Genomic DNA, 23887 nt, shown 5'->3' on the forward strand with positions numbered 1-23887 from the left:
ACTAATTTTGCTACAGCATGCTGTACAGAAGCAGTTTATTAGGTTTTAATTTCCTACAGTTAGCCTTTAACAGTCAACATAATGAGAAAATGATCTTTCACCATTTTCACGGTGGACTCGTGCGCATAAACTAATGCCAGTATTTGCCAGATTTGGGAAATATTCTGTGCTAGCCTTCTGAAAGTCCGTGTTATCTTCTTCAGTTCAGTCCAACTCAGATGTCCTCTTTAATTTCTCACATGTGGATTCTAAACTGTGTCTTCAAAAGGATATTAGCCTGAGACTACCCAAAAGCACCTAAGTCCCACTTGCCTCCTGCACTGTCTTTTCTATGTCTGTGAGATCAATTTGCCAATTACATCCACCTCTCGGGCTTTTCTGTGCATATATGCAGTAAGCAAAAAGCTGGTGAAAGTTTGAATTTCATGTTTTCTGCTGATCTTATTTTTTTTCATGTCCAACATCCAAGTTTTGCATTTTCCATTAAATTTGCGACCATGATGAAAATATTACAGCCTGGTTTCATGAGTTACCCTTCAACTTGTCACATAAAACATAGATCACACCTGTTGATACTCATTGTATTAACATTCTCTGAGCTGCTTAGGAAAGCCTCACTTTTACATTCCCCCACAACTTTTCCCCTTCCAAAGAAACGAATGGATTTTGATTTAATTTATGGCCTCATCCTGAGGTGTCCCGAGTACTTGGGAATTGGCATCTTTCAGGATCATGTCCTGAATGACTGCACAGGGCTGTCATAATTGCTAAGTGAGAGCATGTTTGTTACAGACTACATAAGTGTGATAACTCAGTGGTTCTTTGGTTTAATATCTCTGCTTCCTAAAATATAAAATGTTCAGTATTTGGAAGATGGAATCTTATTCTTTAACTTTTTTATGAATCATACAGAATGCTAAAACAGATGTCTTTATTTAAAAAAAACACCCTTTTTCCCCCCTCTTACTACAGGATAATGAAAAGAGGACCCCTTTACATGCTGCTGCCTATCTGGGAGATGCAGAAATTATTGAACTACTTATTTTATCTGGTATGTTCTGTTCATGTTAATGAAAAAAATTCTGTGCACAGATACATTAAATGTACTTTTAGTTTGCATAATTTTATCAGGCTATTTAATGTGCTAAGAATTCAATTGAAATTTGGGGATTTTTGTACTTAAACTTTTGTTTACAGACTCCTTAATTCAAACCACTTTTTTAATAATTTTCAGTTATTATAAAAAGTACCTACCAGTGTTAAACTTTCTCAGTGATGTTTGCTATTTATTAGTAGTTTATGACCAAATTCAGTTGCTTCAAAAGTCTGTACTTAATTGTATTTAAAGCAGTGTACTTAATATCTAAATGTTAGCGCACATTTTTTACTATGGTGAATTTAGAAAAATGACTATGTTAACATTGAAAATGGCATTTAAAAGTGCTGATATTTCTTCAGATTAAGAACAACATTATTTTTCTAGTTATCTTTTGCTAACTTATATATACACAAGATTTTTAGGACCTGATAAGAATGAAATAAGAATTTAAAAATCATTTTTCATATTTACTTCTTCACTTGCAATACAGAATGCAATGAGTGAGGCAGTATGTTCTAGTGGTTAAAACACAAGACAGAGAAGACAGATCAGAGTTACTATTCCAGCTCTGTAACTGATCTGCTGTCACCTTGAACAAGTCCTTAATAATCTCTGTGTGTTACACCTCACCATGGTGGTTTTGAGGCTTCATTCATGATTGTAAAGTGCTTTGAGACCCCTCAGTGGAAGAAATTGCAGAATTATAAAATACAGTAGAATCTCTTTAATCTGCACTTCACTAAACATATCTTATCTGCTCAAAAACTTCAGATCTATTCCCACATCTCAGCTTTAAAAGTAATAGAATTTACTTTAATGAGGTGTTATAGGAGAGTCGGTAGCACTTCCCATTTTAAGATCCTATTTTCTGTTGCTTATAATTTTGCAGAACTTCAATCATTTTGATTGAAAACTTCCATGCTAAATGTCTGCCTGAGGCTGATTTTTTGGGAAACTTTCAGCCAAAATGGTTTAGCTATTTGAGACCAAGATTAGAGAAAAGTATGCCCAAGTTAAAAATTGGTGACTTTTTCTTTGAGAAGCTTGAATGCACCCCAAGCTTGTCCACCCCTGGTTCCTAGTACATTTGTATCTGTCAGGGTTGTGCCTTTTGCCATCCCCGTGAAAAATTTGGCCAAGTTATAAGCCTTTCAGAAACCAGAGTTCACACATGCTCAGCAGAGACTTGGTAGAGCTTCGCAGTTCCCTGAAGATTCCATCCAAAATGGGTATGTTCCAGCCCAGGGCTGCCAGAGCTCAGTAGGACTTTCCTTGCAATTTCAGTTTCCAGCTGCTCAGGGCCATGCCAGGTCCAGGCACCAGAACTGAGAGCAGCCAGCCTATTTCTCAGCTCTCTGTGCTCTCCTGCTGAGTGCAAGTAGCATGAAGAAGGAAGCTGCATTATTTGAATGCAAAAGGAAAAAGAACCTGACCTGGAGGGCTGGATATGGGGAGTAGATTGGGACAGGGAGCCTGGTGCCAGGGTCTATCTCAGACTGGCTTGATAAGGAGATTTGTACTGGGAGACGGTGGGAAACGGAGGTGGGTGGGTGGGGAGCAGACTGAGAGCCAGTGGATGGAGGGAAGACTGAGACTGGATAAGGAGGTGAAAGGGACAACTGGGACTGGCTGGGAAAAGAGCTGAGGGAGTGACATGGGACATCAAGATTAGATGGAGAGCTCTGAGAAGGAGATGGAAACTGGGGGGCGATGGGGCTACAATTGGAGACCAGAGGGAAGACAAATCAGAGAAAGAGGTGGGGGGGGACTGGGAATGGCTAGGTAAGGAAATTGGTAGTAGGATAAAATGCCTGAGTGGAGAATAGGACTTGGATGAGGAGACAGTTGAGAGAGAGACAGAACTGAGGCAGGGACAGGTTGGAGGGGATGAGCAGAAGGGGTCAATCTTGTGGGAATGGGCAGAAAAGTCTGGGTCCTCTAGTGCCTGTTGCCCTCCAGAGCCTGGCCTGGAGCCCAAGGTTCCTGAGTCTCGCCATTCCTCTGCTGTCAGCAAATATCTGTGAAACTCTTGGTAAAGCATCTTATCTGACTCTAATGTTGGTCCATGTAGAGGATGACAATTTACTATTGTTACCAGTTACTCTGCTAAAGTTACTTCCAACCTTGCTAATGATCCATGTGGGTGTCAATATGATGACACATGATGGATTTTCTATTTTTTTCAGTTTGCTTTTTTTAAAACCCAGCAAATTACATGCACAAATTATGGTAAAAGAACATTATTAGGCTTGCAAAGTGAAGCACTTGAAAGATAGGAAATGTGTAGGCAACCTTAATTCTGGCATCTGTAATTTGGCCCTATTGTGCATCTGCATTATGATTCAGCCTTTAATTACATGCCGCATACTGTTCTTTCCCACTGGACCTGTGCTTCCTTCAGTGCCCAGGATGGACCTGCTCTGAGGATTGACCAGGGTGGTGTAGTGAAGGATACTGTAGTCTATAGAACGCCTTTTTTTTTTTTTTTTGCAGAAGTTGGAAGGTTTAATAGTGAATGAGGCAGGGGATTGCAGGAAGAGATAGGAGGGTCTGGTTAAGGCAGTTGAATGCTGTCCTGGGGAAATGAAGCCTATCTCTGTGTCTGTGTGATGATAGGGAAGTTGCTTAAAAATCTAACCTTTTCACAAGAGGTCAGTAATTCCTCATTTCATGGGTGTCTGTCTTAAGAACCTGCAGTTTGACTTGCAGAAATGCTGAGGACTCTCAGCTGCAACTGAAATCACTGCGTGCTATACAGTATAATAAGACTCTGAAAAACCATGTTGTAGGTGTGTCAAATTGGGCACCCAAAATCAGTGGATACTTTAGACCTTAATATGTCTGTGCCTCAGTTCTCAGTCTGTAAAACAAGGATTATTAACTTCCGCTGTATGGGGGTATTGTGAAAATACATTAATGTTTGTGAAACTCTCACATAATGTAATGATGAGCGCCATAGAAAAGCCCATGAGGAAAGTATTAATTCTGTCTTCAGAGCATGGTTTGAGTAGTGTGCAGTAAATAAGGCCTAGAGTGGTAGATTCAACAGTGAGGAGAAAACAAAATATTGAATAGCTGCTCATTAAGTGAGCAGTGTCTATTCTGAATGAAGGAGTCCTGTGGAAAAAATACTATGTGATGTAATTAAAGACTGTATAATAATGCATATGCACAAGGGGGCTGAATAAAGATTCTATACACAACCTTAATTCTTTCATTTTCTAACTTTTGAGTCCTTTACTTTGTAACCTTTATATTTATTACACATCAATAAATACTCTGTAGTACATTTTGAAGTTCTATAAATTAAAAACCAATCTACAATTATCATACTATATGAACAAACTAAATTGCAAGGAATTTTCCTTGCTTTGCTATTGTTTCTCTTCAAGCCTGGTCTAAAGCCCATTTAAATCAATGGGAGTCTTTCCACTGATATCAGTGGGCATTGGATCAGATCCTTACTCGTTGGTTTCCCAATCCTGCCATCAGTTAAAGCATACATGTAACTACATAGAAGTAGTTTTATTAAGTTCAGTGGGATTATACGCTTCCGTAACTGTTTTTTGGATTGAAGCCTAACCCATAACATTTTTTAATTAAATGAGTTTTCTAGTTCTTAGTATAAATTATATAGGCTACACTGTCACATTATGTGTCAGATGCCGCAAAAGTATGGTGGTATTAAATTCCTTTACTTCCTTCCCACCCACCCCCCAAAAACACAACCAAAAACAAGCGCACCACATACACCACAAAAACACTAAAATGTCTTAAAAAAAAAAAAAAAAAATCCTTGGCGTGAAAAAACTTTTTTAGAAAACAGTTGGTTTTGGAAAGTGTGATTTTTTTTTTTTTCCTCACTTGTTGGTATAATTTGAGATTTTTTTTCTGTGCCAGATTTCTCTAAGTGTAAGTATGTTACAAGACCCATATTGTTCATTCTCAGTGCATAACTGAGACTTCATGCTCAAAGTTTCATGCTTTTAGCATTAATATACATGTCTTGAGCATTCTGCATTTGGGTGTTGAACACTAGGACACTTGTTCTGAGTAAACCTCTGCCTGCAATCTTGTTGCTGCTGCGGCTTGTCTTGGTTTCCAAGCCTGTAGGATGGGAGGGGCCTGAAACTGACAATGTCGGATACAAATTTCCGGCAGAGGAAGGATATTCCTCCCATGACTTCCAGCTCATTTCCTTTTCCTTTTGAAACAATACCTCTCAGAACTCTTGAAAGTAAGCTAGTCCCTGAAGGATTCACCCACTTTGTCATCAGATGAACTGCCTACCTGCTGATGAACATGTCATAATCATCAATTTTTTTTTTTAGACCAAATAGAATTTAACTAACATCTCTAGCAAACATCTGTAAATTTGCAGAGGGGCTGGGTAGGTGAAACAGCAACAAAACATTAAAGGCACTTGATGATTTCATCACATTACAACCAAGAATGTCAGGCGTTGGACCAATCAGCGTCCAGTGTCTTCCCAACTGACTCAACACTGCACCGCGTGCCAGAGTCCATACCAGCCTGCCTGCTTTATGTATTTGCTCCAACAAAAGCTGGTTGGAGAAGACCTTGCAGACGCTGGAGGGATGTCAGGGCTTCCAACTTCATACGTTTCAGCCTTAACATAGATTAGGTTAGAACACTGGTGGGAGACAGGGCTCCCTGGAAATGGGTGATTAGAAGTATCCACTGTATTCTCCATGAAAAGGAGAGTTAATGAATGGGTAGGTGAAGAGATCTATTGTGAATAATCTTAATAAGAATTCATTGAGAATCCTCTGCATATTCCCACTCATGGGCTACACTGGCTGGTGCAACTCAAAGTCATAGAACTTAAAGTTGGAAGGGATCACCAAATCAGACAGTGGAACCTTCTTGTGGCATTGAAGTGCTTGCATGCCCCTCTGACTGCTCCCCTCAGAGTTCCTGAATATTCTGAGGGATGAGGCTGTAAAAGCGTGCATGGTGCCCTCTGTTGTCTCAGTTCCTAGCAACCTCACCAGCAAATGGACACAAACTTCTCTGGATCCCTCAGATCTGGCGCCTTCTCTTAAAAAATTTTTAGTGCCTTACATAGTATTTTACTCTTGGTGTAGTTGGTATAATTAGGAAAATAATAGTTTGTTTAGGCTAGTTCTTCTTGGATTAGTTAAGTAGCTGTTAGGTTTGGTTTTGTCTCAGTTTCATGGTGGATTCAAAGGCAAAGAGACATGGTTTTAAGAGCTGTGAATCATGTCAGATGGTCTTTTCAACATCAGACACGAATGTCAGCTGCTTAGCATGTCTTGATGAGGGCTACTGTCCTTTGAGGTGTCCGAGGTTTCTGTCTGCATTATGTTCATTCTGAGAGCATGTGGTCCAAGAGCACTTCTGATATAAGAAGCTTTGGCAGCGAAGCCACTGAGCTCTCATACCTCTAAGGGATCCAAGCACAAGCTCAGCATAAGAATACTACGATGAAAGCTCCAGTTTGTGCTCTAGGATAGAGTTCCATGATTGCATCAGTCAGTTTCCAAGATCAGATCCAACACTAAAAGCCCCAAAGGATCTGTTGGCCAAGTTCTGAGAAAAGCCATTGGATCAGTCTGCTTCAGTTCTGGAAAAGAAGGCAAAGAACTAAAAGGTTCCTGCTAGCAGTGCCAAGTCCCAGTGAGGAAATTAATCTGATCAGTCAGTATCAGGTCCTGAACCAAATGCTAGGAGTGCTGACCGTATCTAAATGATCCAAGATAGACCTGGAACCAGCAACAATTTCTTCATCGCTAATTTATGCAGCTGCATCAGTTTCACTGTTAGCCGAAGTAAGTCACAAGGATCCCGTGATGTATCTGTAAGGCTTGATATCTAAAGGAGGAAAGACAAAACATCTCTCAAATTATCCTTCTCTGATCTTACTCCTGGAAAATGAAAGAGGTTGAATGAAGTGTTTGTTTTCCTGAGAGACTTCTGTACCTCTGTCCAAAACACCTTCAAGCCCAGCCAGAAAAGTGGTCTGTCTTTCACTATGTTGCATTTGTCAGGTTCTGTGGTTTCTTGGTAGCAGATCCAAAGTCAGATCTGCAGTCCAGAAATGAACAGGATTGGGCTAAATTTCCAGAGGTCCTTCCTAGATTTCACCCTCTCAAAAGAGAGTATCCCAGATATGGAGCATGTAGACCTCTTTATCCTCCAGGTTATGATATGGTATTGGAATAAGAGTATTGCAGCAACCTGCAAATTCCACCATAGGTGGTGTGGCCATATTGGCAGCCATCTAAACACTATAGAGAGACTTCATAGCATCATTCGCATAGGAACTCCCTTCTCTTTTGAGGTGAGGAAAAAGCTTGCCCATCAAATCGGAGCTTCACGTTCTCCCACCATTGTGCCTGACCCTCTGTTGGAGGAAAATGGGGAGCCTGTGCTCAGATGGAATACCAGTAATTAGAGCCAAATGTAGAAACTGGTTTTTCACCACATGAAAATGTTGGAGTAGCTTCAGCTTCCTCTCTCTCTGAGGAATCTTTACAGTTTCACAAGCTTGCAGACAGGATGGCAATGACTTTGGAACTCCCATCTGTAATACTGGAGGAAATCTATCCATTATTTGGCATTCTGGTTGCCCCACTGGAGGTTAATCTTCTAATATTAGATTGACTACTGCAGGCTGGAGTAGTCAGTGCAGTTGGTAAGGAAGTGTTCTCTTGCTTCACTTGGGAAAAGAGTAACAGATTACGAGGCAATGATGTTGCAGTATCATTATCACTTATCGGAAAAGATTCCTGCGTTTGCTTCTGGAAAATCAGTTACTCAATGTAAATTGACTAACATGTTAATAACTGAAGGTCGGACGATAATGAACAGTGTCCTCAACATCAAAAGAAGCTCTCAAATCCATGCGCTAGGGTGGTAGCATCTACTGCTTTGCTTAAGAGTCATATGGTCTTTTTCTTTCCCTCCAGAAACTGTGTTGAAGATTGGAAGATATTCCTTTGGAAGGAAATTTAGTTATTTAGTAATAAGATGAAATATTGGACACATGGTCTATGGCATGCTCTTTAGGTGCCTTTCCACCTGTGAGGAGGACGACCTCTGATCCTATACTCTAGTACCATAGACCATTTATCCACCATCATCTTTTGTCTTTATTCTCAGGGATGTCACTTTCAGCAGCAGCAACAACCCAGACCTGTGCAAATGCACCAGAAGAAAATCTTAAAACCATGAATGAAGTGAAAACAGCCTTCAGTTTCAACTAGGTAAAAATGGCAGGCCCCAAATTTGACACCAGGACCCGGATCTTCAAATTATCCTGCATTGACCCTATCTTTGAGAACAGACAATTTTGCCTTGTCAACGAATGGAAGTCCATAACATCAGACAAAAGGATTCTGGAGATAAACTGAGTTGTAGTAACATCTTCTGTTGAGACTCTACCTTTACCAAACCCCTCTCCCTTCTGTGTTCAGGGGTCCCTCTCATGAGAGCATGTTAAGATTAGGGATTTAATCCTTGTTATAAGTGGGAGCAATAAAGAAGGTTCCAAGGGAATTTAGAGATCAGGGCTTATACTCCAGATGTTTCTTCATACCAAAGAAAGGAGGAAGGTTTTATCTGATATGAAATCTAAGGAAGGTTAGGGGTCTTCATTAGGAAAGTCTGCTTCTGCATTTTGGCACTAGCATGTTTCATAATCTCCTTTTCCACCCTGCATGAACGGTCCATAAAGAAAGTGGTGATAGGTGACATCTTCGGCCTACAGTGGTTTCCAGACATTGATCTGTTGATCAATCACTAGATATATGAAAAAAGAAAAGGAGTCCTTGTGGCACCTTAGAGACTAACCAATTTATTTGAGCATGAGCTTTCGTGAGCTACAGCTCACTGAGCTGTAGCTCACGAAAGCTCATGCTCAAATAAATTGGTTAGTCTCTAAGGTGCCACAAGGACTCCTTTTCTTTTTGCGAATACAGACTAACACGGCTGTTACTCTGAAACTAGATATATGAAGTGTCTCCAGTTCTGCTCGAGAACAGTCAGGGACAGTCTGTCCATATCAGAAGTTTTTTTTATTCCTGAACTGGCAGAAGGATCTGGCCGTACGCTGCTCCCTCCCAATCCTCCCATTAATTTTGAAGGTGATCAGAAAGAGAAGACTGGATGGGGACAGAATAATCTTAATGATTTCCAGCATGGCTAAGGCAACGATGACCTGCAGACCTCTTGCAACTTCTTAAGAAGTCCACGAGCTTTTTCCAGTGTTCACAGATTTGCTGTCCCAACAAGAATGCAGGATTTACTGCTTTGACCTTCTGTAACTGCAGCCGTTTATAGGACTTGAGTGGGCCTTGGAAAAATCTTGCTCTTTAGAGGTTCAACAGTTATTACTTAACTCCCAGATAACAGTTGACTAGAAAATGCTTTGACCTCAAGTGGACTGATTTGTTAAGTGGATGGATGACAAACCTGACACCAACTCAGTGTCTTCTGGAACATTTACTCCAATTAAGTTTCATGCGATCATGCAATATAGTACACATCTGTTTGGCCGAAATCTAAACGCTGTAAAGATAGTTACCCAGATCTTCAGGCATTTTTTAGTTTCTGAAGTTTTTGCAGAATGGCTTTGAGTAAGTCTCATGGTAATATTTTTGAAAATATATGTTCCTGTTATAGCAGACATATTTTATATTTGCTGTATAAACAAGTCTGAGATCTGGGTGAAATATAGCCTTTTTATTTAAAAAACAATTAACAGAGGGAGGACATTTCAGAACTTCTGAGAATAATCTTGAATAAGTCATGAGAGTCAGCCAAGGCACCTGATAACTGAAGAAAAGTCATTGTGCCTACATTTTGAGAAGGAGGAAGAACAATGGAACTATTAGCCCTGTGTGCACAGTTAGCCTTTTTTTCCAGGAAAAAATCTGTCACACAGGCTACTTATTCACTGGCAACTGGAACTTTCATAATGTATTGCGTCAATCCCTCCATCCTTGCTTGTCTTTTTAGAGTTCCTCTCTGGGCAGACAGTTCTAAATTAAGTTCTATGGGTTCTGTGCACCTCCTTTTAAAAACATGGGGCCAGATCAGCTATGGGGTAACTCACTTAATGGAGTTACACCTAGTTACATCAGCATTACATTTGGCTCCAAGTGTCACAATAGACTAATGCAAACTTTTAAGCATTACGCATATGGCCACTGGCTGTGCAGACTAATTTTATTAAAGATTCCAGGACTAAAGAGATCAGTGTACTATTCCTTCAATATGAAACTTTGCAGATGACATATTCTGAGAACTCTGTGTATGTGTGACCAGTATTAAAATGTGGCTCTTCTCAAAACAATGACTGTAAAAATAGTCTAGTTGGGTTTATATTTGTCTCAACTGTGCTAGACTTGCTAAATTTCCAAGTAAAAAATAGCTTTCTAACTTCCAGTCCAGTAAATTCAACTTTGCTAAGACTCTTTTCTGGTTTGTGCACCGCCTTTAACAAAGATTCTGAAAGCCAAACAAATACTGGTCTCAGTTATGCCTGTTCAGTGAATTTAACAGGTGTAACTGTGGGCAAATTTGCTTCAAGGGAGGAACCTGATTGGCAGTTCTGATCAGGGTACCCTGGATAGAATACCAGGGTGGAATTCAGCTCGTTCCACCACTGGAGTATAGTCTTGCAGTGTCAACAGGAACAAAAGCAGTATAAAATTGTCAATAGAGTAAATAGATATGACTGAATGCACATAGGGAACAGCTCTGTTCAGTATAAAAGTGCCATTTTTATGTTGTCAATCTTCAGTATAGGACCATATTTTAAGTCCAAGCTAATGTGATAGGCCCAGGCCAGTTGGGTACAGCAGAGTAGCAGAAGGCAGACATACTGGCCACTGGATTAAGTTTTCTGTTCCCTGACTGACCAGAGCAGGGGCTCATCCAGGCTAATGAGAACACCTGACTCCAATTAACCTGCAAAGAGTCAGGTGAGGCCATTAAGCTAATGTGACCACCTGACTCTAATTAAGGCCTCTCTGATAATATAAAAGGGCTCACTCCAGTCAGGCAGAGAGGAGCCAGGGAGCCAAAGTGCAGCTGAAGGGCTGGTTAATGAAGACACTCTCAAGTCATTGGTAAGGGAGCCCTAAGGTAAGGGTGAAGAAGGGAGAAGCAGGAGAGCTGTGTGGAAGTGGCCCAGGGAAATGTAGCAACTCTGGCAGTGAAAGGTTGGCTGCCAACAGCTGCTACCGTTAGGGTCCCTGGGCCGGAACCTGGAGTAGAGGGCGGGCCCGGGTTCCCCCCAAACCACCACTACAGAAACACCTCCTAGGAAAACAGGCCTCTGTCCTGACAGAGGCCTAAACTGTTCTGGCATGAGGCCGCAGGAGCAACAGAGACTGGGAATTCTCTCACCAACCTCCATTGCTGGCTTATGATGAAAAGGGCTCAGTAGGCTGTGTCCCTTGCCCTAGAGAGAGAAGGGCTACGTGGAGGGTTGCAGTGAGCCTCTGAAGCTAGCATAAACCGCCTGGAAGCGCGGGACCCATGGGGACAAGGTCGGAGCTCTGCCACACTAAGAAAGTGGCTGTTTGGGCCCTGTATCCCATGCAAGGTCTTTAATCCTTTGGCCTGAAACTCTTTTAGTGCTGTATTATTATATATATTGTATTATAATTAGTGTTATATCAGTGGTATTTAGATTGAAGAAATTTTATCATGTATATAAAAACAGGTTAAATAAATGCATTGATGTTCAATAAAGCAGATGCTGATGGCTTCCTTAGTTTATTAGTGATAAAGGGAATAAAATAATACATTCTCTCAGCATTTATTACTAGTAGTACCAGCCAGTTATTTAAGTACACTTTGTAGAAGAGTTGGCCCATCTCCAGTAAGAACTATAACAAAGGATGGATTAGCATCCATGTAACTAATAAAACATAATGAGAAGTGGTTTGTGCTGCATTTTGCCTTCAGTATGCAAACTGAGGCATGATGCACAGCCAAGCCCATTCAGAGTTTGAAGAAATGAGTTCGGTAACACATACCATGAAATGCGGTATTATAGTAGTAGTATAATCAACTAGCTTCAGTGAGAATTTCATTTAAGAGCTGGCAGTTGCCTATATGAAAAGGCAATCTTATCTATTCTTCCTTATACAAGTCAATCTGATATTTAGGTCCCCTTCTGAGAAACAGGCTTTGATATTCTTTTGACAGAGTATCTACAACATTTTTTGTATTATTTACTTGAAAGGAACAGCTATCTGGCCTGTATCTAATTGGCATTACATTTCTCATTTTCCCTTTGTCATGTGAAAAAATGTAGCTGTTTTCCCCCACTACATCAAAACTGTTTTTCATAGTGCCCTGTTGCTTTAAGCAATACTTAACAGGAATTCTTTAGATGTTTGTTCTTTGGACAAAAACAACGAGGAGTCCTTGTGGTATCTTAGAGACTAATTTATTTGGGCGTAAGCGTTCGTGGGCTAGAACCCACTTCATCAGATGCATGGAGTGGAAAATACAGGAGCAGATATAAGTACATGAAAAGATGTGAATTGCCTTACTAAATGTGAGGTTAGTCTAATGAGACAATTCAATTGACAGCAGGATACCAAGGGAGGAAAAATAACTTTTGAAGTGGTAATGAGAGTGGCCCATTTCAGACAGTTGACAAGAAGGTGTGAGTAACAGTAGGGGGAAATTAGTATTGGGGAAATTAGGTTTAGGTGAAGTGAAGTGAAACAGATTGACAGAGCCAGAAGGGTACCCAGAAGTCACCTACTACAAGGCAGGCCCAACAAAGAAAGTAGCAACGCCACTAGCCATCACTTACAGCCCCAACTAAAACCTCTCCAGCGCATCATCAAGGATCTACAACCTATCCTGAGGGACGATCCATCACTCTCACAGATCTTGGGGGACAGGCCAGTCCTCACTTACAGACAGCCCCCCAACCTGAAGTAAATACTCACCAGCAACTACACACCACACAACAAAAACACCAACCCAGGAACCAAACCCTGCAACAAACCGTGGTGCCAACTCTGTCCTGAGTGCCAAATCCCGGTGCCAACTGATCTATTCAAGGGACACCATCATAGGACCTTAACCACATCAGCCACACCATCAGGGACTTGTTCACCTGCACATCTACCAATGTGATATATGCCATCATGTGCTAGCAGTGCCCCTCTGCCAAGTACATTGGCCAAACCGGACCGTGTCTATGCAAAAGAATAAATGGACACAAATCTGACATCAGGAATCATAACGTTCAAAAACCAGTAGGAGAACACTTCTTCAATCTCCCTGGTCACTCAATAACAGACCTAAAAGTGGCAATTCTTCCAAAAAAAAAAAAAAAACCCTTCCAAAACAGACTCCAGTGTGAAACTGCAGAACTGGAATTAATTTGCAAACTGGACACCAGGCCTGAATAAAGACTGGGAGTGGTTGGGTCATTTTACAACCTAAACCTAATTTCACCAATACTAATTTTCCCATACTGGTACTCACTCACACCTTCTTGTCAACTGTCTGAAATGGGCCACTCTCATTACCACTTCGAAAGTTATTTTTCCTCCCTTGGTATCCTGCTGTCAATTGAATTGTCTCGTTAGACTAACCTTGCACTTGGTAAGGCAATTCACATCTTTTCATGTATTTATACCTGCTCCTGTATTTTCCACTCCATGCATCTGATGAAGTGGGTTCTAGCCCATGAAAGCTTATGCCCAAATAAATTTTATTCTCTAAGGTGCCACAAGGACTCCTCGTTTTTGCTGATACAGACTAACACGGCTACCACTCTGAAACCTGTCTTTGGACAGTATAGCATCCACTTCAGACATAAAGGGCACCTACAAATGTATTTTTTCTCTCAAATCTGGTTTGCTGTCAAGTGGAGGACATTTTTTGTAGAATATCTGTTTGAAATGGCCTCTAAATTTTCTCTTAATATATAATCCACGTTCTCCTCTGTTGTGATCTCAGGCTTTTTTAGGTATAGAATATACAAACTCTAACCCTTAAGTTATGAAAACCTGAAATGATGAGTTTGTGAACCTGTCAAAGTTGTATTGTTGTTCAGACAGAGTAGTCACTTTAGATTGTGACCTTTGAACAGAAGAAACAGAATAGCAAAAATACCTCATTGTTATCAGGCGAACTGCACTATTAACATCTCCTGGTCCCTCTGATGCACTTCCTCTAGGCTTCAAGCCAGCACCCCTTTCTTGTGTATTTCACTCTCACTCAGATAGAGTGCTGTGTGGTAGTCACTTGTGTCTCAATCTTGACCATTTTAGGTCTGACTTCGGCTCAGAACCTGTATTTCTACTTCCTCTGGGGCAATGACTGTGGTAATTAATGACCAAAGAGCTTCCTTAAAGCAAAGCATCATTTATTTAAAACCATTTCAGAAAAAATATATCTCAAAAACAGTAAAACATACTGTAAGCATATCTAGTTCTTCTTTAAGACTTACCATTCCCTGGGTCTGGGAGGCCTGACTCCTCCACAGAGCATTTTCTGTGCCAACCTGTCTGCCTATACTTGCTCGCAAATAAACCCTGGCCCCCTTTTCAACCTCTCAGAGGTCTTCTAACTGTTCAGTCTTCATTTGATCTCTAATTCCTAGCCTAGTTTTACAGTGTGTTGGAGACAAGATACAGGATCTTTGAAGCTAACATCTGGTCCCCATTGTCTTCTTAGTGTGTAACTAGGTATTGTTATCTGAGAAGCTATTTTGTTGCCTTCCTGTATAATTCACATTGAATTCAGACATTATAGGCATATAGTAAACATCCACGAACATGTTGGATCAGTGTATTCACACAGGAAAGGCTTATAACCCAATACAGAATAACTTTGCCTCACTGGGAGGGGACATGTTAACAGTTTTGAAGTACATAAAAGGTTGTTACAAGGAGGAAGGAGGAAAAATTGTTAACCTCTGAGGATAGGACGAGAATCAATGGGCTTAAATTGCAGCCAGGGCGGTTTAGGTTGGACATCAGGAAAAACTTCCTAACTGTCAGAGCACTGGAATAAATTGCCTAGGGAGGTTGTGGAATCTCCATCATTGGGGATTTTTAAGAGCAGGTTGGACAAACACCTGTCTGGGATGGTATAGATAATAGTTAGTTGCCCCTTGAGTGCAGGGGACTGGACTAGATGATCTCTCGAGGTCCCTTCCAGTTCTGTGATTCAATGTAGTCCAGCTGATGGGTGGCAAAGGCATGAATAATTGAGGTCAGGTCTTTGTCCAACAGGTATAAGTATATTTAGTATTTGTGGTGTGGGGGACGATGCAAGGCTGCACTTTAAAAGCTAGATCAGGCACCTGCTTTGAGGCAAATAACTCTGAAGTACTCGAGGCCAAGAATGGTTCCAGCATGCAGAAATATAGTGAGAGGCCTAAGGAGAGCTGAGGTTCTCCAGTCTTCAGAGAGCTTTGTGTAATGCTTCCAAAGACACAAGATTCCAATACATCCATTAAAAACTTTTAATCTGAGTGATTCAACCAGCTCTAAAATGAAGACAAGACAAAAGAACGTAGATTAACTATCCCCAGGTACTAAAAATGCATCAAGTTATTGAGTTAGATGAGGAATTCAGCACTCCAAGATAAGCTAGGCAATTTTGTGTTGTACTCATTACTTATTACATTTATAATCGTCTCTGTGTGTTCTGTTCTCTTTTTAGTAGCTGCTCATTGTTTCCTGTCTTATACTTAGATTTTAAGCTTTTGAGGGCAGGGACCATCTCTTCATGTGTTTACAGTGCCTAGCATAATGAGGTCCTGGGCCCTGAAGAAGGCCTGTAGGTGCTGCCACAATGATTAATGATAACAAATAGAGACTGTAGAAGAACAAATGACAAGACAGTGATGCTGTCAACAGAGTATTACACCAAGTACTAAAGGAATATCAGCGCTTATGAGGCTAATGACCCACAGTGCATTGAAATCAGCCTCCATGACTGAAGCCATAGAGGCACCAACAACTTGGACAATTTCAGCTATGCAGCTAAAATCATCAAAGAAAACTAGTTCTGTAAGGAACCACTCCAGAACCCCAAGCAAACCATGGGAATGAGGAGAAATCAGTCAAAGGATGTAAAAATGTTAGAAAGTGTTCTGTTTTCAAACTGAAGCAAAAGTCTGTAGCTTCATTGAACTCTGAAACTGCATGACCAAATAACTGCATTTCCAACTGACAGTGCTTTATAGCTAAGCATGGACAGAAAGGAATGGCAGTGGCCTGAGACACCATGGCAGTTGATCTGAGAATAAGATTGGGCCGCCCATGTCTCCAAAGCACTTGAACTCTTTAAGAGCTAGGGGAGTTCTGGCCTATCTCATGCATTGAGCTGAGATCCAAGGATCCAGTCAATGGTAACTCAGTTTTTTTTGTTGTCCTTACACTAAAGGGCAAAGTTTTTCAACTCCAGTTTGGTGGACCAGTTACTTTGACTGCTGATGGAAAAGGGTCGTGTTCTTAGTGCAGGCAGGGCTAAAATCTGTCCCATTTTCTCTTCAATCTGTATTTCTTTCCTTCTTTCATTTTTCCTTCCATTTTCTTGCTTCCATTTTTTTTTTAAATTCCCTGTGTTCATTTACTGCGCTGTCTTTCTTTTGCTGTTTGGAGAGTCAGTAGTACACTGTGCATGGAATTGCTGGAGGGGGAAAATTACTAACAGGTGAGTAGGTCTTCTGTATTTTAGGCTCTTGCTTGTATCTTACTGTCTGCCAGTCACAGTGAGAGGCCCGGGCAGGGGTTGGAGAGCAACTGGAAGCATGACAGGTATGCTTATGGCTGGTAGGATGCAGACAATTTATGGTCTTAATTATTGTTCAGTCTCAAATCTTCCTTTTTTGGGAGACAATTAGTGGGAAGGCTGTTGTAAGACAATTCCAGCAACATTTGGAGTCCTCAGATGTATTTGACTTTAGCTCTGGGTATAGAATAGTATGGAGACTGTTAGTCTGGGCTGACGGTGTTTGGGTGATTTCATGGTGATAGACAAAAGTAAGATTTACTTGCTGATTCTTTAGATGTGTTAGAAATTTCTCCCTCTCGAGGGGGAAAAAAAATCTTTCTAAATACCACCCATTCTCTTGCACAAGGTTTTCAAGAATTATTTTAATGGATGAATCTGTTCTATATAGGTTTTTATACCACACTTATGCCCATAGCTTGTGAGTACCTCCCAGTAGTGTGTTAAGCAATGTGACTTCACATCTGTCATGTGTTGTTTGTTCTCTCCTCCTCTTCCCAGTTGGAGAAATTTGTTCAGTGGAGTGCCATGTTTTGTAGGGTTTTTTATTTCTTAAATATCTGTTGCTATATGTTTTATATTAGAGAAGGCATGGTCAAAGAAATGAGTGCAAAGTGGTGAGGTTTGTGATGGTCCCTGGTTCTGGGGGGAGTTCATTGCAGTTTTGAACCACCCCGGAGAAGGTTCTGTCTCCCATCTGGTCAAGCTTTACTCTAAAGGTTGAGAGTTCCATTGTGACAGAGGAGCAAAGTTGTTGACCATGGGTTTTGTCCTGCCGCCTTAGACAGTCTTTTAGGTATCCAGGGGTTCAGGCCATGGGAGCACTTCGAAATTAAGGAATGAGACCTTGAACTTGATTCAGAATTCTATGGCAAATGAGTATAGGTTTTGATGTGCTCAGGGTAGTCTGTGTTGCTAAGAAGGTAAGCTACTAGTTGGAGTTTCCTAAATGCTAAAGGTTTCATGCTCAGGTAGATCTCTTTGCTGTAGTCCAGCTGACAGGTGGCGAAGGCATGAATAATTGAGGTCAGGTCTTTGTCCAACAGGATGGGATGGAGTCTCCCAGCCAATCAGAGATGGTAGAAGGTATTACTTGCTGGCATTGCAATGTGACAGCTCAGCATCAATGAGGAATCAAGGAGTACTCCTAGACTACGGACTGAGTTTGACCAATTGTGGAAGTGAACCTTCACTCAAAGGAGACTAAATTGTGGCTGCAAACTCTTCAAAATACTTTCCTCGGACCACCAGCATCACCTCTGTGTTGCTGAGCTTCAGCCAGCTGTTCGTCATCTATGAGTTGATCTCATCCAAGCACTGGGCCATCTGGATTGTAGTGGTGTGGTCATGTGTGATGAAGGATCGGTAGAGCTGTGTTATCTGCATGTTGCTGGCACTGGAATCCGTGTCATCTGACAAGTTCACCTAGTGATTGTATGAGAGGACCGGAGAGCGAATTGATCCTTGTAGAACTCCACAAGTGAGAGTTCTAGCAGTGGAAGTGCAATTTTCCATCTCTACTCTTTGGGTGCATACTTCCAGGGAAGGACTCAAACCATTTTAGCACATTATTTGGGATTCCTGCCACACTTCTCAGGCAAGACAGCCGTATCTCATGGTTAACAGTGGATGTCTGTCCTCTATCCATTGATAGGAGGGGATCATTCATCAGTGCCAGTTCTATGTCTTGGCCTGAATCTAGGTTGTGCTGGATCTAGAATGTTACCATCAGTAAGATGAGTTCGTAGCTGGCTTGGTGCTAGCTTCTCTGAGTTTGCTCAGGAATGGGAGGTTTGACTGTGGATGTTAGAAGATAGCTGTCCAGGGTGGTTTTCTTCAGTGTTGGTTGGACTATTGCATAGCTGTGACCGTTCCCTCTCAACGTCTTCACCCTCCCCACAACATCACCACAGATTACTGGTTCTGTGGATGAAGGGAAAGCAGTGGATGTATTGTATCTTGACTTTAGCAAAGCTTTTGACACGGTCTCCCACAGTATTCTTGTCAGCAAGTTATAGTAGTATGGGCTGGATGAATGCACTATAAGGTGGGTAGAAAGTTGGCTAGATTGTCAGGCTCAACGGGTAGTGATCAATGGCTCCATGTCTAGTTGGCAGCCGGTGTCAAGTGGAGTGCCCCAGGGGTCGGTCCTGGGGCCAGTTTTGTTCAATATCTTCATAAATGATCTGGAGGATGGTGTGGATTGCACTCTCAGCAAATTTGCGGATGATACTAAACTGGGAGGAGTGGTAAATACGCTGGAGGGCAGGGATAGGATACAGAGGGACCTGGACAAATTGGAGGATTGGGCCAAAAGAAATGTGATGAGGTTCAATAAGGATAAGTGCAGGGTCCTGCACTTAGGACGGAAGAACCCAATGCACAGCTACAGACTAGGGACCGAATGGCTAGGCAGCAGTTCTGCGGAAAAGGACCTAGGGGTGACAGTGGACAAGAAGCTGGATATGAGTCAGCAGTGTGCCCTTGTTGCCAAGAAGACCAATGGCATTTTGGGATGTATAAGTAGGGGCATAGCGAGCAGATCGAGGGACGTGATCGTCCCCCTCTATTCGACATTGGTGAGACCTCATCTGCAGTACTGTGTCCAGTTTTGGGCCCCACACTACAAGAAGGATGTGGATAAATTGGAAAGAGTCCAGCGAAGGGCAACAAAAATGATTAGGAGTCTGGAACACATGAGTTATGAGGAGAGGCTGAGGGAACTGGGATTTTTTTAGTCTGCGGAAGAGACGAATGAGGGGGGATTTGATAGCTGCTTTCAACTACCTGAGAGGTAGTTCCAGAGAGGATGGTTCTAGACTATTCTCAGTGGTGGAAGAGGACAGGACAAGGAGTAATGGTCTCAAGTTGCAGTGGGGGAGGTTTAGGTTGGATATTAGGAAAAACTTTTTCACTAGGAGGGTGGTGGAATCTCTGGAATGCGTTGCCTAGGGAGGTGGTGGAATCTCCTTCCTTAGAAGTTTTTAAAGTCAGGCTTGACAAAGCCCTGGCTGGGATGATTTAATTGGGGATGGGTCCTGCTTTTGAGGAGGGGGTTGGACTAGATGACCTCCTGAGGTCCCTTCCAACCCTGATATTCTATGATTCTATGATCACCCCTCTCTCTTCAGACACATATCACTGTTTGAAGGAAGCCATTATAAAACAAATTAGAAATCCCTTGCAGGGTGACGTTTTACCCCACTACAAACCTTTCATGCTTGTGCATTCTTTGGCACGCGTGATGTAAAACAAATGAATTATTTTCTAGGATTAGTTGTGTTTAACTCTGAGCACCAAGTATTTCGTATTAAAGTAGTCTAGTTTGCTGATTTTCTATGATAACAGAAGTACAGTTTATTAATTAGGTTAGCTGGTCTTTACTGAACTGTCTTCCAGTTGTAAATATATTGTTTTTGCAGTACAGCATATTGCACAAAACAATTTTGCAATTAGAAATATTGCTATATCAGGAAACAGGAAAACACATTGTTAAAAAATACATTCAGGAAATATATTACTCAAAGGAGTTCGTGTTCACTTAATGGAGGAAACTGACAGCAGAGACTGTTCATAAGCCCATGTAGAAAATAGTGTGAATTGTATTTTCAGTTGTTTCCATAGTCGTTAATGAGTAGTGGGGTTGGGGGCTTAAGCAAATGAATGCAGTTATAAATAAATAGAAAAGTTAAATTTAAGAAATCCACTGCTGGTTGTTTTAATAAGTGATTGATTTCTAGGCTGCTCTGCGATAGTGGTTTGTTTAAGCCAACTGTCTAATACTATGCAAGTTTAAAATTAAAATTCATGTGCACTAAGAGTATGGTGCACACTGTAGCTGATTTTTTTTAATGAGGCACATGATTTACATGTCTGTTTATCAGAAAGCAGTGTTGGTCTTTAAATTGTTGAAAGAAGAGATATTACATATCAACAAGGTGTAATTTTCTCCTGAGTTGGCCAAACATTGTTATACTAGATTATTGGGTCCCAATGATCCTTTCCCCAAACATAAATTTCTCAATAAATGGCTTGCCTTTCTTGATAATTTAAGAGGTGTACACTCATCTTAGTATATAGAGATGTATCATTAACATTTGGATTCCAGAGCTGGTCAAAAAAAAATTATCAAAACACTTTTTGGCAAAAAAATGGTTGAGTTAAACTGAATTTTTTATGAAAATTTCCATTTATAAGTGAAGATCCTTTGATAAAAGCAAACTTTTTATTTCATTGAAACTGTTGATGGAGGAGGGAATGATTTCCCAATTTACTCTAGTAGATTATAACTATCATTTTGTTTTACTTTTTAAAAACCAAGGGTCAAGCCCAAAATGGGCCTTAAAAAAAAAAAGAGAGAGAGAGAGAGCGCGCGCGGATTTAGGGCTTTCTAGGGTGTGGGTTTTTTCTTTTTTAAAGGAACTAAGATTTTTTGAACAAGCTTTCGCAGCCTGCTATAATAAATATCCTTTTGTGTGTATGTGAACAAGTTTAGAAACAAGGAAGGGGCACTGACATCTCCATATTAGCTGTATTACTCATCATTTTCAAAGTCAGAAGAGTTCTTCCTTTTCAGTCGATCAAATTCTTGGTTCCCCCAGGTGTAAACAACATAGGCCACCACAAAAGGAGGAGCTTCCCTGGTATTGCTTAGCTGATGGGGAATAGCCTCTCTGGCTGAGGAGGCAGGATCATTGCAAATCCAGCTGCTGAAGAGAAGTAGTTGTCGGGCAGGAGTAAGCAGCTTCAAATATTGCTCTTCTTTCCCTCATGCACTCCAGTTCCCAAGGGGGACAGCGAGCACTACCCCTATCTGTCGACAGCAGGGAAGCAGACAAATCTGCCCAACTACAAAGGGGTATGAAGGAATGGGGATCATGAATCTTCTTCCCCTCATCTGCTCTCAGAATACCATTAAGTTGTGTGTGTTGTGGGTGCTTGGCTTTGTGTTGCATGAAGACAAGGATACCCAGTGCTTCTTTTTTTTTTTCCTGCCACAGCAGCCCTTTGAAGTACCATTGGGAAAATAGATTTCACTAGTGTAGATAACTGATTAAATAGACTTCACTATTCGTGAACAAGAAATTACAGAATTCCATCTGTGCATCAAAGGGCGAATCCTATAACCCAAAGCCCATGGAAAAAAGTATTTTTCTGAGCATCCTCCTGCATTAACTAGTCTAGCATATAATGTTGTAGTAACTTTGTACAGTAATTTGTCTATTGAAACACTTAGATTTTGTATGAATACACTGTCAGTTAATTTTATTTATTTTTTGTTACAGGAGCTAGAGTTAATGCCAAAGACAGCAAGTGGTTGACTCCCTTACACAGAGCTGTTGCATCATGTAGTGAGGTATGAAATAAACACGTTTTTTCTTTTCTTTTCTTTTTTTTAAAGATGAGTTTATGTAAAATAAAATACAGCATCTCAGACAACCTTCTATTTCTTATTCAGTTTTCTTAGAGTGAAACTACTGAAAATGCTTAGAGAGCCCAGGATGTTTGCAACAGATTTTTTAAAATTTAACAGGGAAAAAAAAAGGGGGAGGGCATAACTTCATAATTCCAATTGTAGAATAGAGAGAGGTTCTGAACAGGAAAAAAAAAATTGCAAAAATAACATGCTCTTAGAAATGTTAATTAAAAGAATTTAGAATAAGTACAGGTAGTTTGTTTTTATTATTTTAATACAAAAGGAAACCAGAAATTCTTGTACATGGAAATAATAAATCATGAATGCCATTCCCATGACAGAGAATATTTCTGAATTCAGAACATAAAGTCCTTGATTCCTTTTGGGTGAGATAACCAAAGTGGTTCAGTATAAGGGAAAAATACTCTAGAAACTAAACAGGGTTTGTTTTCACCTATACAGCACAATTTTGTTTTGTTTTTTTTCATTTTTTAATAGGCAAGCATTTCTACAGTTTCTTTATTGAAAACATTGAAGCTAGCAGCAGTAAGCGTTTTAACATACATAAAGTATTTAGTTTGGGCTTGTAGGTTTAAGTTTCATCTGAAACATTCAAATGTACAGAGTAGAGCAGAGCAAGCTGCTAATAAAATTCTGACATTTTGTTTCATCAGAAAATCAAGGTTTTTGAAGCATGTATCAATATGTTGCTAAATATAGAAATATCGTAGGAAGAAAAATTAAGAGGTGCATTTATATCATTGTTCAGGTATCGTATTCTGAGTTTCAAACTGTCATTAACTGGAATTTTAAATCTGTGAATAAAATTAGCTCAGTAAAAATGCTGAAGGTTAGGATTGACATGTATTGTTGCTAGAGTCATGTGGGAGAATTTCACAGAACCTGACTACGCAGAGTACTGTGCCTGAGTCATATCAGTACTATTATTGTTTTATTTTTATTAGAGAGAGAGGGGATGAAATGAGATTGTTTTGGTTTTGCAGAGTCTCAGGCATCAGACTTTGGATCTAAAACCGTCCATTTTAGATTTTGCTTTTGGGCCAAATAGTAGCATTTAGCCACTAGCCTAAGTAGGTAGTAATGTGGAGGTCTTGTCCCATAAGGGACTTGGACACAATTCTTCTATGAATGGCTTGGTGCATAGGCTAAACTATCCTTTAGGGTAAAGCAATATGCTCCCCTGAGAGAGCCTCACTGAAGCAGAAGTCCTTGCACTCTCCTGAGATTTGGGACTATAGTTGTTTCTGCCCCTTGTGTTGGGGGGGATGGGATGCTCGTTGCGTGCTTTCTCCTTCCTTTCCTCCTCTTCTGTGAATACCCTCACTAGGATCTGTCACAATTTGGCTAATGATTTTTTGAATCTATGGAACATTTTACTTTTAAAAAGTTTCCTCTGCTCAGTTATCACTCCTAAAATAAGAATATTATTTTCTCATTTGTATAAGTCTTGCCTTGCTTCTAGGGCTATGAGTATAATAAAATGAAAACTGTAAATCACATTAGTATATCATTAAGATAACCTTAGCATATAAAAACTTGCAGTGAACTGGTTTTATTGTGGCAAAACTATATATAAATCT

General features: G+C 40.6%; 1 protein-coding gene across 3 annotated transcripts in view; it reads left to right on the forward strand.

Moving 5' to 3' along the window:
- Positions 1-23887, forward strand: part of ANKRD28 (ankyrin repeat domain 28) — a 228353-nt gene that overhangs the window by 117503 nt on the left and 86963 nt on the right. For all 3 annotated transcript variants that reach the window (XM_077811314.1, XM_077811312.1, XM_077811313.1), the window contains exons 3-4: positions 973-1051; positions 22156-22226. In XM_077811314.1, coding sequence (XP_077667440.1) covers positions 973-1051; positions 22156-22226 — 150 coding nt within the window. The remainder of the gene's footprint in view (positions 1-972; positions 1052-22155; positions 22227-23887) is intronic.

Source organism: Eretmochelys imbricata, chromosome 2 (genome assembly GCF_965152235.1).
Source record: "Eretmochelys imbricata isolate rEreImb1 chromosome 2, rEreImb1.hap1, whole genome shotgun sequence".
Lineage (NCBI taxonomy): Eukaryota > Metazoa > Chordata > Testudines > Cheloniidae > Eretmochelys > Eretmochelys imbricata.